At 43.8% G+C, this 16,434-nt stretch overlaps 1 protein-coding gene across 4 annotated transcripts in view; it reads right to left on the minus strand.

The window, feature by feature from the left end:
* CFAP20DC (CFAP20 domain containing) overlaps positions 1–16,434 on the minus strand; it is a 398,952-nt gene that overhangs the window by 186,736 nt on the left and 195,782 nt on the right. For all 4 annotated transcript variants that reach the window (XM_077278690.1, XM_077278691.1, XM_077278693.1 and 1 more), the window contains exons 9-10: positions 7,074–7,210; positions 2,694–2,874 (exon numbers count right to left, since the gene is read on the minus strand). In XM_077278690.1, coding sequence (XP_077134805.1) covers positions 2,694–2,874; positions 7,074–7,210 — 318 coding nt within the window. The remainder of the gene's footprint in view (positions 1–2,693; positions 2,875–7,073; positions 7,211–16,434) is intronic.

The raw sequence follows: 16,434 nt of genomic DNA on the forward strand, positions 1-16,434 counted from the left end.
ATATGGAGAGCTCACTTTAACTCAACGCCTCAAGCACCAGACTTAGATGATCGCTTTCTTGGGGCACAAAGGATGATGTAAAGAATTTCCCTTTCACTGCGTCTTCTATTCTGAGTAACGTTTCTCTATAAATAATGCAGCTATTGGTTAAATATGCAGTGTTCATAATATGGGAACGGCAGGAGCCGCGACCCTATTTTCCCTTAAGTTTTATATGTCTACTGCACTTGGTCAAATAAATAAAGTGCAAAAGTCAAAGTTCAGACGCAGCTGCTACTAAAAGTACAAGGACGAATCAGTGGAAAAAAAAGAATGTATATATAAAAGAGGCTCCTGTGTCCCCACAATCGTCAGCTTATCCATCAGGGTGGTGAGAGTCGCACCCCAAAACTCTAATATTGATGCGCAAGTCTAAGGATTAAAAAAAACTCTTGACAAACCCTTTAAAGGGAATATTTTATTAACAAAACCAATTGTATGGCCATATAGGTCATAGAAGAACAATCAAAATGATACCAGTCTTGTAATAATCCGATGTGCCAGCACTGAGAAAATCAAGTTTTAAAGCCACATGCAAATTAGCTCAGAAGTGCAGCATGGGAGGAGTGTTAGTGTAACTCCAGTGCATGTACACTCCCCCAAAGTGCTACCAGGCTTATTTGCATGTGGATTCAAAGCTTGATTTCTCAGCACTGGCACATCGGATTACTACAAAACAGGTATCATTTTTATTGTTGTTCTATGACCTACGCAGCCAGACAACTGGGTTGATTAGTACAATTATTCAATGTCAAGAAGTATACAGAAGGCTCCAATGCTCTTTCTCATGGAACACTGCATCGATAAGAACACTTAAAGGGAATCTGTCAGCAGATTTTTGCCATGCAATCTGACAGCAACATGATGTAGGGACAGAGACCCTGATTCCAGAAATGTATCACTTAGTTTTTTGGGTGTAGTTGTAATAGAATCACCGTTTTCTCTGCTGTAGATCTAGCAGAGCTCAAATGCTGCGCCCTGTATAACCCCACCCACACCACTGATTGGCTGCTTTCTGTGTACATTGTATATTGACAGAAAGCTGCTAATCAGTATTAGAGGCGGGGTTGGACCAGGAGGCACAGGACACCCAGTCTATATTGATAATCTTCTGCTGATAAAACACTGATTTTATTGAAACAGCAACAAAAGTCCAGTAAGTGACACATCCCTGGAATCTAGGTCTCTGCCCCTGCTTCATGCTGATTTTAGGTTGCATAGCAAAAACCTGCTGACATACCGTATTCCCTTTAATCAGCAAAATGGAGTTGTAACCTCTATAAACATATACGGTATATTTATTTTAATGTATTTACAGTAAAAAAAACACATTGGTGGGCATCTACTTAAAGAGAAGCTATCATTACAAAATCTATTTTTTAAACAAATTTTTGTATTACACTTATTTTTTAAATATTTTTGACATTTTTGTTTAAATTTATTTATTTAAGATATCACAGTCTGTATTAAGAATAAAGAAAAATAGTACTCTTGCAATATCCACACTGACCACTGGGGATTTATTACACTGTAATTTCAAATTGTTACAGGAAACAACACTTGCACATTAGCCACAATGAACAGGCTCAGACTCTGAAGCATCTAATGAGCGTGTGCAAAAATATTTTTTAAAATTTTTCTCACTTATATAGCGCCATTAATTCCACAGCACTTTACAGCCATTATCATCACTGTCCCCATTGGGGCTCACAATCTACATTCCCTATCAGTGTGTCTTTGGAATGTGGGAGGAAACCAGAGAACCTGGAGGAAACCCACACAAACACGGGGAGAACATACAAACTCCTGAATGAAAGGGGAGCAGGGTCACCTGTGACATCACTTATTGTGATTGGTGGATCCTTTGTAAACAGCTGTGTATAAAGCTGTGATGCCTCTGATGATAATGAGACCTCTGAAAACTCTTCCTGAAAAGACAGGAAGTGTGAGGCTATAAAAGCCCAAGTGACCAGTGTAAAAATTGCAAAATTACTAATTTTTTTTAAAACAAAAATTGTGATCTTCTCGATCATAGAAAGAAGCCTCTGGACTATAAGACCCACAATTATTTTAATAAGATTTTTTCTTGCTAAAATGTGCATTTTATAGTCCCCCAAAAATTGGTAATTTCTTTAACTCTTTTTAGCCGTTTATCAGCTACAATCTTATATTCTGTTTTATATTCTAGAAGATGAGTATGATGGGATCAGGGAGTAGATCAGATCCGCTAAAGGAATGGGAAAGTGACCAAACATATAAAATGTCAAAAATACAACTTAAAAAAATAAATACATTGAGATGGGTCTACAGCAGATTTTACCTGCTATTATCCCAGTGGGTGATCGGCAGTAAAAACATATGTGGAGAGAGGATTTTCAGGCTGTTTGCTGCCGAGGGCTTCTTATAAATTTCGTTTGACACTGATCAACTGATCATACCGTATTAGCCTGTGGTGGTGGAAGCAGGCAACAGTCTACAGATGTCACATAATGTCACTGACAATCTGCACACGGTACATGTATAATGTAGGGAAGAGACAGTGTGGAAAACATGATCATTGTCCCTCAGAGAATAAGATATTGTGCTACCGATCTCCAACCTATCGCTCTCTGGCTGGAGGCAGGAGGCCACCGGTGGTGGACCACTAAAGTTACCTTGAGTTCGTGGCTCCTTTTTTTTCATGTTCTGTATATTTTCTTTATTTTTGAGGTCAGATGGATTGGGAAGTGTGGGGGAAATGATCCTTGTGTCTGTCGTATGCCCCAAGGTACAGGATCTTTTCTCCTGAGTCAACTGCTGTAAGGACCTCTCGTGTCTACTTGTTGACCTTGTTGACTGGGTAAAGTATAAAAAAAAGGAAATTTATAGCAAGTGCAAAAGTGCCCATAGTCGTAAACTGATACGTACAGTAATACCCCAGCGCTGTGCATGTGATCACTGCCAGCTACCCCGACAGGCATCCTTCAAGGGGCAAAGAAATTGCATTTCAATGTTGATAATGTTAATAAAAAGATAAGAGATTCTGTCACTAAGACATGATCTAATAACACTAGTTTAGCTGGTAGAAGAGCACTCACTGAATGGCCATACTTATGCCAACGAAAATAGAAAATACCCGACATGGAAAAAAGTATTGAGACATTCATCGTAATTATTCTCCCACAGTGTATGTCATCCGGCCCTTCTCTCACAGTGTATATCATCTGGCCCCGCGCCCACAGTATATATCATCCGGCCCTTCGCCCACAGTATATATCATCCGGCCCTTCTCCCACAGTGTATATCATCAGGTCCCTCGCCCACAGTGTATGTCATCCAGCCCCTCGCCCACAGTGTATGTCATCCAGCCCCTCGCCCACAGTGTATATCATCCAGCCCCTCACCCACAGTGTATATCATCCAGCCCCTCGCCCGCCCACAGTGTATATCATCTGGCCCCTCGACCACAGTGTATATCATCTGGCCCCTCGACCACAGTGTATATCATCTGGCCCCTCGCCCACAGTGTATATCATCCGGCCCTTCGACCACACAGTGCATGTCATCAGGCCCCTCGCCCACAGTGTATGTCATCCGGCCCCTCGCCCACAGTGTATATCATCCAGGCCCTCGCCCACAGTGTATGTCATCCAGCCCCTCGCCCACAGTGTATATCATCCAGCCCCTCGCCCACAGTGTATGTCATCCAGCCCCTCGCCCACAGTGTATGTCATCCAGCCCCTCGCCCACAGTGTATATCATCCAGCCCCTCACCCACAGTGTATATCATCCAGCCCCTCGCCCGCCCACAGTGTATATCATCTGGCCCCTCGACCACAGTGTATATCATCTGGCCCCTCGACCACAGTGTATATCATCTGGCCCCTCGCCCACAGTGTATATCATCCGGCCCTTCGACCACACAGTGCATGTCATCAGGCCCCTCGCCCACAGTGTATGTCATCCAGCCCCTCGCCCACAGTGTATATCATCCAGCCCCTCGCCCACAGTGTATGTCATCCAGCCCCTCGCCCACAGTGTATATCATCCAGCCCCTCGCCCACAGTGTATGTCATCCAGCCCCTCGCCCACAGTGTATATCATCCAGCCCCTCACCCACAGTGTATATCATCCAGCCCCTCGCCCACAGTGTATGTCATCCAGCCCCTCGCCCACAGTGTATATCATCCAGCCCCTCGCCCGCCCACAGTGTATGTCATCCAGCCCCTCGCCCACAGTGTATATCATCCAGCCCCTCGCCCGCCCACAGTGTATATCATCCAGCCCCTCACCCACAGTGTATATCATCCAGCCCCTCGCCCACAGTGTATGTCATCCAGCCCCTCGCCCACAGTGTATATCATCCAGCCCCTCGCCCACAGTGTATGTCATCAGTCCCTTTGCCCACAGTGTATATCATCCAGCCCCTCGCCCACAGTGTATGTCATCCAGCCCCTCGCCCACAGTGTATATCATCTGGCCCCTCGCCCACAGTGTATATCATCTGGCCCCTCGCCCACAGTGTATATCATCTGGCCCCTCGCCCACAGTGTATATCATCCAGCCCCTCGCCCACAGTGTATGTCATCCAGCCCCTCGCCCACAGTGTATATCATCCGGCCCTTCGACCACAGTGTATATCATCTGGACCCTCGACCACAGTGTATATCTGGCCCCTTGCCATGCCGTCTGCCTTTACTAACATGTGACAGAAAAGCCGGTGAAGAAATCATTGATACCAGCGCAGTCCTGTACAGAAGCCACCGGGGTAACACTCCACCACTTCCCCACCACTTGTGAGTGATATTATTGTGGAGTGGAAGGAACCGCAGCAACTCAGCCATGAAGTGGAGACCCCGCAACGTTACAGAGTGGGGTCACCGAGCGCTGAGGAGCACCAAAGCGAGGCTAACTGCGTAACTGTAGAGTCCAGACCTCCTCTAGAAAAATTAACATTAGCACAAACACTGCGTCCTCATCCGGAGCTTCATGGCTGAACAGCTAAATGGAAGCCTTATATCACTAAGCACAATGCCGAGTGTCAGATGGAGAGGTGTGAAGCAGCCACTACCAGAGTCTGGAGGAGACGTGTTCAGTGCAGTCATGGATCACACTTCATTATTTGACGTCTGATGGAGGAGTCTGGGTTTGGTGATTTCAGGAGAACGTTACCCACCTGCCTACATTGTGTCCGCTTTAGAGTTTGGTGGAGGAGGGATAATAGTATGGGCTTATTTTTCAGGGGTCCAACTCAGCCCTTAGTTCCTTAACATTTCAGCACAAGACATTTTGGACAATTGTATCTTTCAGCGTTGTGGGAACTGTTTGGGGAAGACCTTTTTCTGTTCCCCATGACTATGCCCAGTGCATGAAGTCCATAAAGACCTAGTTGGGGGATTTTGGAGAGGAAGAACAAGCCTGGCTGCACAAAGTCCTCAGCTAAATTCTATCTAACACCTTTAGGTAAAAAACCCAGAGATTGTGAGCCCAGCCTCTCCTCCAACATATACAAAACATAACACAAATAAATCAACTTTATTAGATATAAAAAATATCAGATTGTTAAAAAAACAGAGTAGCTCAATTGGAGGGCTAACAACAAGCCTCCCAAGGCTATAAACAGAATATAGTTAGTATGTCCACATATCAAGAACATATACATCAGATAGAAGAGTAAATGTAAGGCTGGTAAGGCAGGTGGGTGTGGACCCACTGCGCCACGGGCTGGGCTTACCTAGGAGGGGCGTAGCTAAGTGACTACCTAGTTTTCGCTTGAGCCTCTGATGGTGAGGATAAGCTTGTTTGCTGGTAGTCACCAGGTACTACTCCAAGGCTGTCCCCAAGTCTGAAGTAGACCAGAAGGTCAGAGGCACGGTATGAGGTACAGAGGGGCAAAGCAGAGGCATAGTCAAGCAGTCCGAGCAGGCATTACAGGGTCAGTAAACATAGCCGAGGTCAGGAGCAGAGAGGTCAGGCATGACAGGAAAACTAGCCGGGTCAGTAACAGGAAGCGGAATTCTGAGACAAGCATAAACGTGGACTAACAGGGTAGAAACCAATGTTCGAGCAAGGAGTGGAGGAAAGAGCTGACTAATAATGACCCTGCTCGCACGGGATAGGCTGGGGAACCTGATCTCTGCAGGAAACAGCAGGATTAAATTCCAGCAGAGTTCGCCATGCCCCCCTAAGGCTCGATGGATACCACATGCAGGTGCAGTAGCGCTGAGGAGTGCAGGAGGAAACAAACTCAGTGGAGCGGCGGCCATGAGGAGAAACTGGCATGCGAGTTGCCGCTGTGACAGTAAAGATCATAAGAGGCAGACTTACATTGTAATAATGTGGAGCCATCTTAGTAGTGTACCTCTGCTTCCCACCATGTGTTTCATCCAGTGTCTTCAGCTCTGTGTCCTTATAATGTCATAGTTATACCGCCAAGGTTATGAGTTTGGACACGACCTCTGACGAAGCTGGGTGAAACGCGCGTTGGGGCGCATTGCTACACATACGTTTGCCTCTGATACTCTTTACTCTTCTATTTGATGTATATGTTAACCATTAGGGAATGTACTGCAACAGAGATGTGGACATGCTATTTATATACTGTTTATAGCTTTGGGAGGTAGGTTGTTAGCCCTCCGTTGAGCCACTCAGTTTTTTTTAAGAAAATCTATTTTATTTTCTACTTAATAAAGTTGATATATTTGTGAGATATTTTATAGCACCATTTTTCTTTTGGTTTATGTCGTGATACCTAGGTGAATCTCTTATTCAGCCAAGTTTTAGTTATTGGAATATTGGTTGGCCCTAATATTAAAGTATATTACGAATAGGTTTAATTATATTACATTTCATAAAAAATAAACATTTTCATCCACTGAAGAAATCTTTCTTAGTGAGAAGAACAAAATGCAATAAATCAAAGTACCTCTAACAACACTGCAAATATGAAGGTTAAAAAAAAATGTATCCAGGGGTTAAATTGAATAAAACTGCACATTAATTGCTCATATATGTAATTTATCACTTGGGCTATTTAGAACCACATGATATCTCACCTCCCCAGAGGATCTGGCACTAGTTTTTCTCCCAGTGGCTGGAGGAGGCCCAGAAACCTTGGATCCAAAAGCAATGTGAGATCTATCCCCTTTTCTCATGTCTCGAGAGCTACCTTGTCCTCTGTTAGTGAGCAGATCTGTCAGAACAGAGCATCAGAAACACCAGAAAGAACTCATTGAGATGTATGATATATTGAAAAATTACATATTATTCATTATTTCAATCAATGTAAGTCACACAGTTCATTTTTGTTACAATTTTTTTTCGGGTTTTAAAACAAATTTTTCAGCATACAAAAAATGCAAAAAATAAAGCTGAGGCACAAAGACAGGAAAACTGGAAAAAGAAAATGAAAACAGTGGAAAAAGAAAATGTATGTACAGTGGGGCAAAAAAGTATTTAGTCAGTCAGCAATAGTGCAAGTTCCACCACTTAAAAAGATGAGAGGCGTCTGTAATTTACATCATGGGTAGACCTCAACTATGGGAGACAAACTGAGAAAAAAAAATCCAGAAAATCACATTGTCTGTTTTTTTATCATTTTATTTGCATTTTATGGTGGAAAATAAGTATTTGGTCAGAAACAAAATTTCATCTCAATACTTTGTAATATATCCTTTGTTGGCAATGACAGAGGTCAAACGTTTTCTGTAAGTCTTCACAAGGTTGCCACACACTGTTGTTGGTATGTTGGCCCATTCCTCCATGCAGATCTCCTCTAGAGCAGTGATGTTTTTGGCTTTTCGCTTGGCAACACGGACTTTCAACTCCCTCCAAAGGTTTTCTATAGGGTTGAGATCTGGAGACTGGCTAGGCCACTCCAGGACCTTGAAATGCTTCTTACGAAGCCACTCCTTCGTTGCCCTGGCGGTGTGCTTTGGATCATTGTCATGTTGAAAGACCCAGCCACGTTTCATCTTCAATGCCCTTGCTGATGGAAGGAGGTTTGCACTCAAAATCTCACGATACATGGCCCCATTCATTCTTTCATGTACCCGGATCAGTCGTCCTGGCCCCTTTGCAGAGAAACAGCCCCAAAGCATGATGTTTCCACCACCATGCTTTACAGTAGGTATGGTGCTTGATGGATGCAACTCAGTATTCTTTTTCCTCCAAACACGACAAGTTGTGTTTCTACCAAACAGTTCCAGTTTGGTTTCATCAGACCATAGGACATTCTCCCAAAACTCCTCTGGATCATCCAAATGCTCTCTAGCAAACTTCAGACGGGCCCGGACATGTACTAGTTTAAGCAGTGGGACACGTCTGGCACTGCAGGATCTGAGTCCATGGTGGCGTAGTGTGTTACTTATGGTAGGCCTTGTTACATTGGTCCCAGCTCTCTGCAGTTCATTCACTAGGTCCCCCCGCGTGGGTTCTGGGATTTTTGCTCACCGTTCTTGTGATCATTCTGACCCCATGGGGTGGGATTTTGCGTGGAGCCCCAGATCGAGGGAGATTATCAGTGGTCTTGAATGTCTTCCATTTTCTAATTATTGCTCCCACTGTTGATTTCTTCACTCCAAGCAGGTTGGCTATTGCAGATTCAGTCTTCCCAGCCTGGTGCAGGGCTACAATTTTGTTTCTGGTGTCCTTTGACAGCTCTTTGGTCTTCACCATAGTGGAGTTTGGAGTCAGACTGTTTGAGGGTGTGCACAGGTGTCTTTTTATACTGATAACAAGTTTAAACAGGTGCCATTACTACAGGTAATGAGTGGAGGAAAGAGGAGACTCTTAAAGAAGAAGTTACAGGTCTGTGAGAGCCAGAAATATTGATTGTTTGTTTCTGACCAAATACTTATTTTCCACCATAATATGCAAATAAAATGATAAAAAAAAACAGACAATGTGATTTTCTGGATTTTTTTTTCTCAGTTTGTCTCCCATAGTTGAGGTCTACCTATGATGTAAATTACAGACGCCTCTCATCTTTTTAAGTGGTGGAACTTGCACTATTGCTGACTGACTAAATACTTTTTTGCCCCACTGTATACCCTAAAAAGAATTCTTGAGTTTTTTTACGCAATAATAGATGGAATTTTTTTTACAATATTAATTATATTATATATTTAATAAGTTCTATATTTAAAGTGAACCTTTCATCAGGAGCAGTGTGCTGATAGATCGAAGTCAGAATCAGCAGGATAATCAGCTATGTGAAGGAGTCACACAGACTCTACAACAGCAAAACAGTCGGACGCCTTAATGAAGACTGTTTAGAAAGTTGCCCAATTTTATATTTAGGAAGCAAACAATCAATGCAAAAATTTCACAACAAAGGTGTCTGAATCTTTCAAGTGTTGCATTGAATGTTTCCGCAAAGAAAAGAAGATTCTCATACAACTTTTACAATAATTTTTCAGTAGCAAATAGTAAAAAAAATAAACAAGAACATAAAATACAAAAGCAACACCTTCGGCTAAACATAGTAATGTGTAATGTTCCAGCAGCGATCATTCACAAGAGAAAGTTATAACGGAGCTTTTTATCTAAATCTTCACCTTTCTTTATGCAGTAACTGCGTGAACCTACTACACATCGCCCCGCGAAAATGGGTTGTAAATTAGAAGACGTGTCTATACAAATAACCTGGTAGTATATTGTTAAATGGAATTGTATCTTGTTTTCCAGACATGAAAACAAACATATTTCTGCCATCATCCACTTTATTCTCCATTACTACGGTTCCTGCTTTGCTACAAAGTGTACAGGGCGCACAATGGCTGCACAAAGAAAAACAAAAGGAAAGCGAAAAATAGAAAAATAATACATTACTACTGCAATCATCATAAAATGCTCAATGTTTTCTCTTCCGTTCGAAATGGATTCAAAATTATTCCATGGATCTTCTATATAGTATGTACACAACAGTGACAAACTAATCTAAGATTAATCCACAAGAGCAGGAACAATACTCTTGACATAGTAGTGTGTGATGTGTTGACACAAAATACTATCTGAAGGAATGTTGTCACCTCTGTATGACTCTGGGTTACAGTGTCGGACTGGGCTGCCAAGGGCCCACCAGTAACCAACTTCAGGGCCCCACTTTTCAACTACATCTAAATGTGACATTATCCTCAATCACAAATTTCTATAGCAATGATTTCGGTAGATCGGAAAATGAATAAGATGCCGCCTTTGTCTGTATACAGTGATTCAAGTATATAGTGCCAAGTACCGCTCATATAAAAGTGGTCTACGCTTGCAGAGGGGCCCACCGGAGGATTCTCCTGCTCTCCTGTCGGACAGTCCAAGCCTGGTTATATGTGATGAAGTGGAGATTACTGGTTGACTGTGTGGTCTTCGTTGCGTTCCCCATATATCGGCAGAATGGGGGTCTCCTGATTCTTGTGTGCCAGCAAGGAATAGTTGAGGTGAGGAGGAGGCCGTGCTTGTGTGATTTCAATCTTCATTGTAGTTTATTGGGAGTATTGAAACACTTGGCCATTTTAGCAGCTCTCCTAGACTATAATAGAGGGAGCTGCTTGCATGGTCTCTTACGGCGAAGAAGGGGGACTTCCAACCATTTGTCTGTTCGCGTCCTGGAAGTTTAATCACTGACCTATTACAGATTATTTCTCCAACCGGGAGGAATAAAGTTCATTTTCTCCTGGTAGCCAGTCTTTCAATGCGGTGGCCAGGCAGCTCGAGAACTTTATTAACCTACAGATTAACCCTATATCTGCAGGTTAATAGCATGTGGGCACATGATAGCGCTCTAAGGGTACCGTCTCACAGTGGCACTTTGGTCGCTACGACGGCACGATATGTGACGTTCCAGCGTCGCTTGATTATCGCTCCAGCGTCGTAGACTGCGGTCACACTTTGCAATGCACGGCGCTGGAGCGATAATTTCATGACGTATTTGCGATGTAGAAGCCATTGGTTACTGTGCGCACATCGTATACAATATCGTGCACACCTATGTCACACGATGCAATCATGCACAGCGGGACACTTGACGACGAAAGAATGTTTCAAACGATCTGCTACGACGTACGATTCTCAGCGGGGTCCCTGATCGCAGTAGCATGTCAGACACAACGATATCGTATGGATATCGCTGGAACGTCATGGATCGTGCCGTCGTAGCGACCAAAGTGCCACTGTGAGACAGTACCCTAAGGTGCTGTTACTGCAGTATATCACAGATCAATCAGTTCACAGTCATACAGTGACTATGCAGGTCCAGCACTTCCCTATCTCACCTGAATCTTTGGACTAATATTGACAGACTGAGACTGCATCCTCCAATTTCAATCTGCTTCAGCTCTGCTGTAGTAAAGACAATCAGAGCCTTTTTCTGGCTCTGACAGGGTGCTCTGACCTCCTATCCCTATGTTGTTAAACCCTAAAATGAAGCTGCTTGGCCAGCCCCCAACTTTTATACTGGCTGTGATAGCCCCTAAGGTCAGAGAGGCCCGGCGCCTGCGCACTGCAGTACTTTGCTCTGCCCTCAACAGAGCAAATCAGTACGCCTGCACCGGAGCCGCGACAGGAAGCAAAGAAAAGGACATCATCGTATGAAGATGGGAGGCGCCGGACCCGGACCGCGTCACCCATCGGACCGGACCGCACCGGGACCGCCCCCTGGGTGAGTATAATCTAACTCGTTTTTCTTATCTTTCAGGATACATCGGGGGCTTATCTACAGCATTACAGAATGCTGTAGATAAGCCCCTGATGCCGGTGGCCTAAGCTTACAGGCGAAAAATGGGGTGACAGATTCCCTTTAAAAGAGGAACTGCAAATTTGACAAAAGTTGACTTGAAGTTGATCCTCCGCTGATCAGTCTGCTCATCTCTATTTGTCTCATGTTCATAAAGAGGTAAAAGTGCAAAGTTTTTGTAAAAAATAAGACCCAGCAACTAACTTGTTATTAAAATTCTCTGTGTTCCCAATTACAGAGGGATTTTTAATTATACAGTACATTTCCAAGGCTACCGGCCATATCTGCAGTGTGCAGTTTGGGTCAGTGACTCAGCCATACCGCCTGCCCGTAGGTAAGCAAAAAATTAGGAGGCAGGGAGCAACGCGCTCCTGGAGAACAAAGCTTTTAAGGTTGATTTAAGTTTTAGGCCAGAATAATAACAGATGTGGTTAGGTGAGGAAATACATCTAAAGCCAGTGTTGGATTTTACTTTTGTTGGATTTTATTGTTTTATTTGTTTTTATTTTTCCACTTAATCTTTGCAATTTTATAAAATATTAAAGACAAGGTTTCAGCTTTCGACAAACATACAGTAATATGAATTTGGTTTTAGATGAATGCACTGTGGAATTGTGCGATAATATTAATAAACATTAATCACGGCTCACTCACTCCACATCACAAACATTTTAATATGTTTTTAATTCCCCAGACCGGTTGGTGGTAAGGAACGCATTTTATTACTGAATACATATCAATTTTTGGTTGAATAGAGTAATTAACTTAAATGGTTGGTTATTGCACATATCACCTTTTCTTAATAAAATTGACCATGGTTTCATTTTCAGACCAACTGATAAGCAGTTTGTAGGATGTTCCTAGTTTCAGATTATTCTTATGGGAGTGTCTCTCTCAGTAATATAGGCTGGATGTGAGCTTTATGTGTATCCAGGGTGCTGCTGTCTTCATTTGCTTTCATGAATAAGCACAGCTCCAATACTGCACTTATTTCCCTTACATGTGCTTTTCTCCTTGTTTATCTCCTGATCTATCTGCCCTCTGGAAGACTTAAAGGGAATCTGTTAGCAGAATCAACCCTCCTAAGCCATTCATATGAGTATGCAGGCATAGACAGTTGAATAAAATGATACCTTTGTATCTGTGATCTGATGTCTTATTTCCGAGAAATCCAGGTTTTTCTCAATATGTAAATGAGCTGATAAGATCTATGGGCCAGACATAGATCTCCCAGAGAATCTGCCTTCTGAGCTTATTTTAACCCCTTTCCGACATCAGCATAACAGTACGTCGATGTCGGACTCTCCCTGTTTGGTGTGGGCTCTGGCACTGAGCCTGCACCTTTCTGGCCACATGTCAGCTGATATATACAGCTGATATGAGCCCGCAACAGCCGCGGGTGGAATAGCAATCCACCCACGGCTGTTAACTAGTGGTTGGCGCTCATAGCAAGTGAGCATTTCTGCTACACACAGGCGATCTGATCATCGCCTGTGTGTAGCAGAGGCGATCAGGCAACTGCAGCTTCTAGTCTCCTAGGGAGACTATTGAAGCATGTAAAAAGTTTTTAAAAAGTTTAAAAAATATTTAAAAAATATGTATATAAAAGTTCAAATTACCCCCCTTTCACCCCATTCAAAATCAAACAATAAAAAAATCAAATATACACATATTTGGTATCACCACGTTCAGAATTGCCCGATGTATCAAAATAAAGAAAACAATTAACCCGATTGCTAAACGGCGTAACGAGAAAAAAACTCAAAACGTCAGAATTATGTTTTTTGGTCGCCACTACATTGCAATAAAATACAATTACGGGCGATCAAAAGATCGTATCTACACCAAAATGGTATCGATAAAAATGTCAGCTCGGCGCGCAAAAAAATAAGTTCTCACCCAGCCCAGATCATGAAAATAGAGGAGTTGCTACAGGCCTCGGAAAATGGTACCTTTTTTTTCCTTAACAAAATGTTAGATTTCTTTCACCACTTAAATAAAAAAAAAAAAATAGACATGTTTGGTGTCTATGAACTCGTAATGACCTGGAGGATCAGAATGGTAGGTCAGTTTCAGCATTCAGTGAACATGGAAAAAAAAAAACAACAACTGTGGAAACGAAAATACCTCCAGTCATGAAGGGGTTAAATGAAAAGGGGCACTATCAGGGTATGTGCACACGCTGCGGATTTTGCTGCGGATCCGCAGCGTTTCCGCAGCTGCGGATCCGCAGCGGTTTCCCATGCATTTACAATACCATGTAAAGCTATGGGAAATGAAATCCGCAGTGCACATGCTGCGGAAAAAAACGCGCGGAAACGCAGCGGTTTATTTTCCGCAGCATGTCAATTCTTTGTGCGGAATCCGCAGCGGTTTTTCACCTGCTCCAATAGATAACTGCAGGTGAAAACCCGCAGCGGAAACCGCAATAAAAATCGCTATAAATCCGCAGTAAAAACCGCAGCGGCTTTGCACTGAGGATTTATCAAAACCGCTGCGGAAAATTCCGCAATGGAATCTGCAGCGTGTGCACATGGCCTCAGTGTGAAACATGTAATAACTGATAATTATAAGCATGCTCAGCAGAACTGATCTTTGCCTCATTACAAACTGCAGCAGTTGTCCTATAATAGTGCTGTGAAATCTTCTATAGAGCTGTGCCAGATTTCAAATAACACTTCTCCAGCTTCTATCTTACAGGCAGTCAGTGTGTGTGAGTGTGTGTGTGTGTGTGTGTGTGTGTAGGGGGTGGCAGAACATTGTCTCATTAGAAACACATCTGCAGTTGTAGTTTACCAATTGCGGACATCTCTGCTATACTCAGGGCCGTATTTAGAGTTTCTGCTGCCCTAGGCACTTTTAGTGCTGCCTCCCCCTTTGGTGAGTATGACACTATCGGCAGTGACTTTGGCAAGAATCGCTGATGTGAAAGTCGCCTTTTGCAACAGATCGGGCAGTTTTTCTGCATCTGCCACGTAACGGATCACTTACAGCAACAGTGCGTTCGGCCTCATTCATTCCCTATGGGATTTGCGGCACTTGCCATGATCTGGCAAATGCGGTACCATACCTCCCAACTTGTGATGAAGGGAAGAAGGTATAAAATTTGCGGTGCACTTAGTGCGCCGTGGCAAATTTTAGGTCACGCCTCTGACCACACCCATTTCACAACTAGTCACACCCATATCCACGTCTCAACCACAGCCATTTAGCACTGCTGATCACGCTGTTTCATATACAATAATTATAAACAAAAAAAATATGGCCACACAGTGCTCCATACTGTATAATGTCCACACATGATGCTCCATAATGTATAATGGCCCCACATGATGCTCCATACCGTATAATGGCCACACATGATGCTCCATACTGTATAATGGCCACACATGATGCTCAACACTGTATAATGGCCACACACAGTTCTCCATACTGTATAATGATCCCACATGATGCTCAATACTGTATAATGGCCACACAGACCCCCCCTCCTGTATGCATGGCTCATCTCCCTCCCATCCCATATGCATGGCTCATATCCCCCCCTGTATGCATGGCTCATATTCCCCCTCCTGTATGCATGGCTCATATTCCCCCTCCTGTATGCATGGCTCATATTCCCCCCTCCTGTATGCATGGCTCATATTACCCCCCTCCTGTATGCATGGCTCATATTCCCCCCTGTATGCATGGCTCATATTCCCCCCCTGTATGCATGGCTCATATTCCCCCCCTCCTGTATGCATGGCTCATATTCCCCCCTGTATGCATGGCTCATATTCCCCCCCTCCTGTATGCATGGCTCATATTCCCCCCCTGTATGCATGGCTCATATTCCCCCCCTCCTATATGCATGGCTCATATTCCCCCCCCTCCTGTATGCATGGCTCATATTCCCCCCCTGTATGCATGGCTCATATTCCCCCTCCTGTATGCATGGCTCATATTCCCCCCCTGTATGCATGGCTCATATTCCCCCCTGTTTGCATGGCTCATATTCCACCCTGTATGCATGGCTCATATTCCTCCCCCCTGTATGCATGGCTCATATTCCTCCCCCCTGTATGCATGGCTCATATTCCCCCTGTATGCATGGCTCATATCCCCCCCCTGTATGCATGGCTCATATTCCCCCTCCTGTATGCATGGCTCATATTCCCCCCCTGTATGCATGGCTCATATTCCCCCCTGTTTGCATGGCTCATATTCCACCCTGTATGCATGGCTCATATTCCTCCCCCCTGTATGCATGGCTCATATTCCTCCCCCCTGTATGCATGGCTCATATTCCCCCCTGTATGCATGGCTCATATTCCCTCCCTGTATGCATGGCTCATATTCCCCCCGTGTGCATGGCTCATATTCCCCCTCCTGTATGCATGGCTCATTGTCATGATCTCTGCAGGCAGAGATCATAGCAAGCCTATAGAGGGACAAGCTCTCGGAAGATGGAACTATACTGACCATGAACTAAGCCTGCCGCGCAACTAGAAATAGCCAGGTAGCATTTCCTATTTATCGCTAGATGCCCAGCTCTGGCCTAAGACCTAAATAGCTAGCAGAGGGAAATATAAGACCTGGCTCACCTCTAGAGAAATATTCCAAAGAAGACAGTAGCCCCCCACATATAATGACGGTGAGTTCAGATGAAACAACAAACGCAGCAGGAAAATAGTCTTAGCAAATTT

The sequence above is a fragment of the Ranitomeya variabilis genome, chromosome 8 (genome assembly GCF_051348905.1).
Source record: "Ranitomeya variabilis isolate aRanVar5 chromosome 8, aRanVar5.hap1, whole genome shotgun sequence".
NCBI lineage: Eukaryota > Metazoa > Chordata > Amphibia > Anura > Dendrobatidae > Ranitomeya > Ranitomeya variabilis.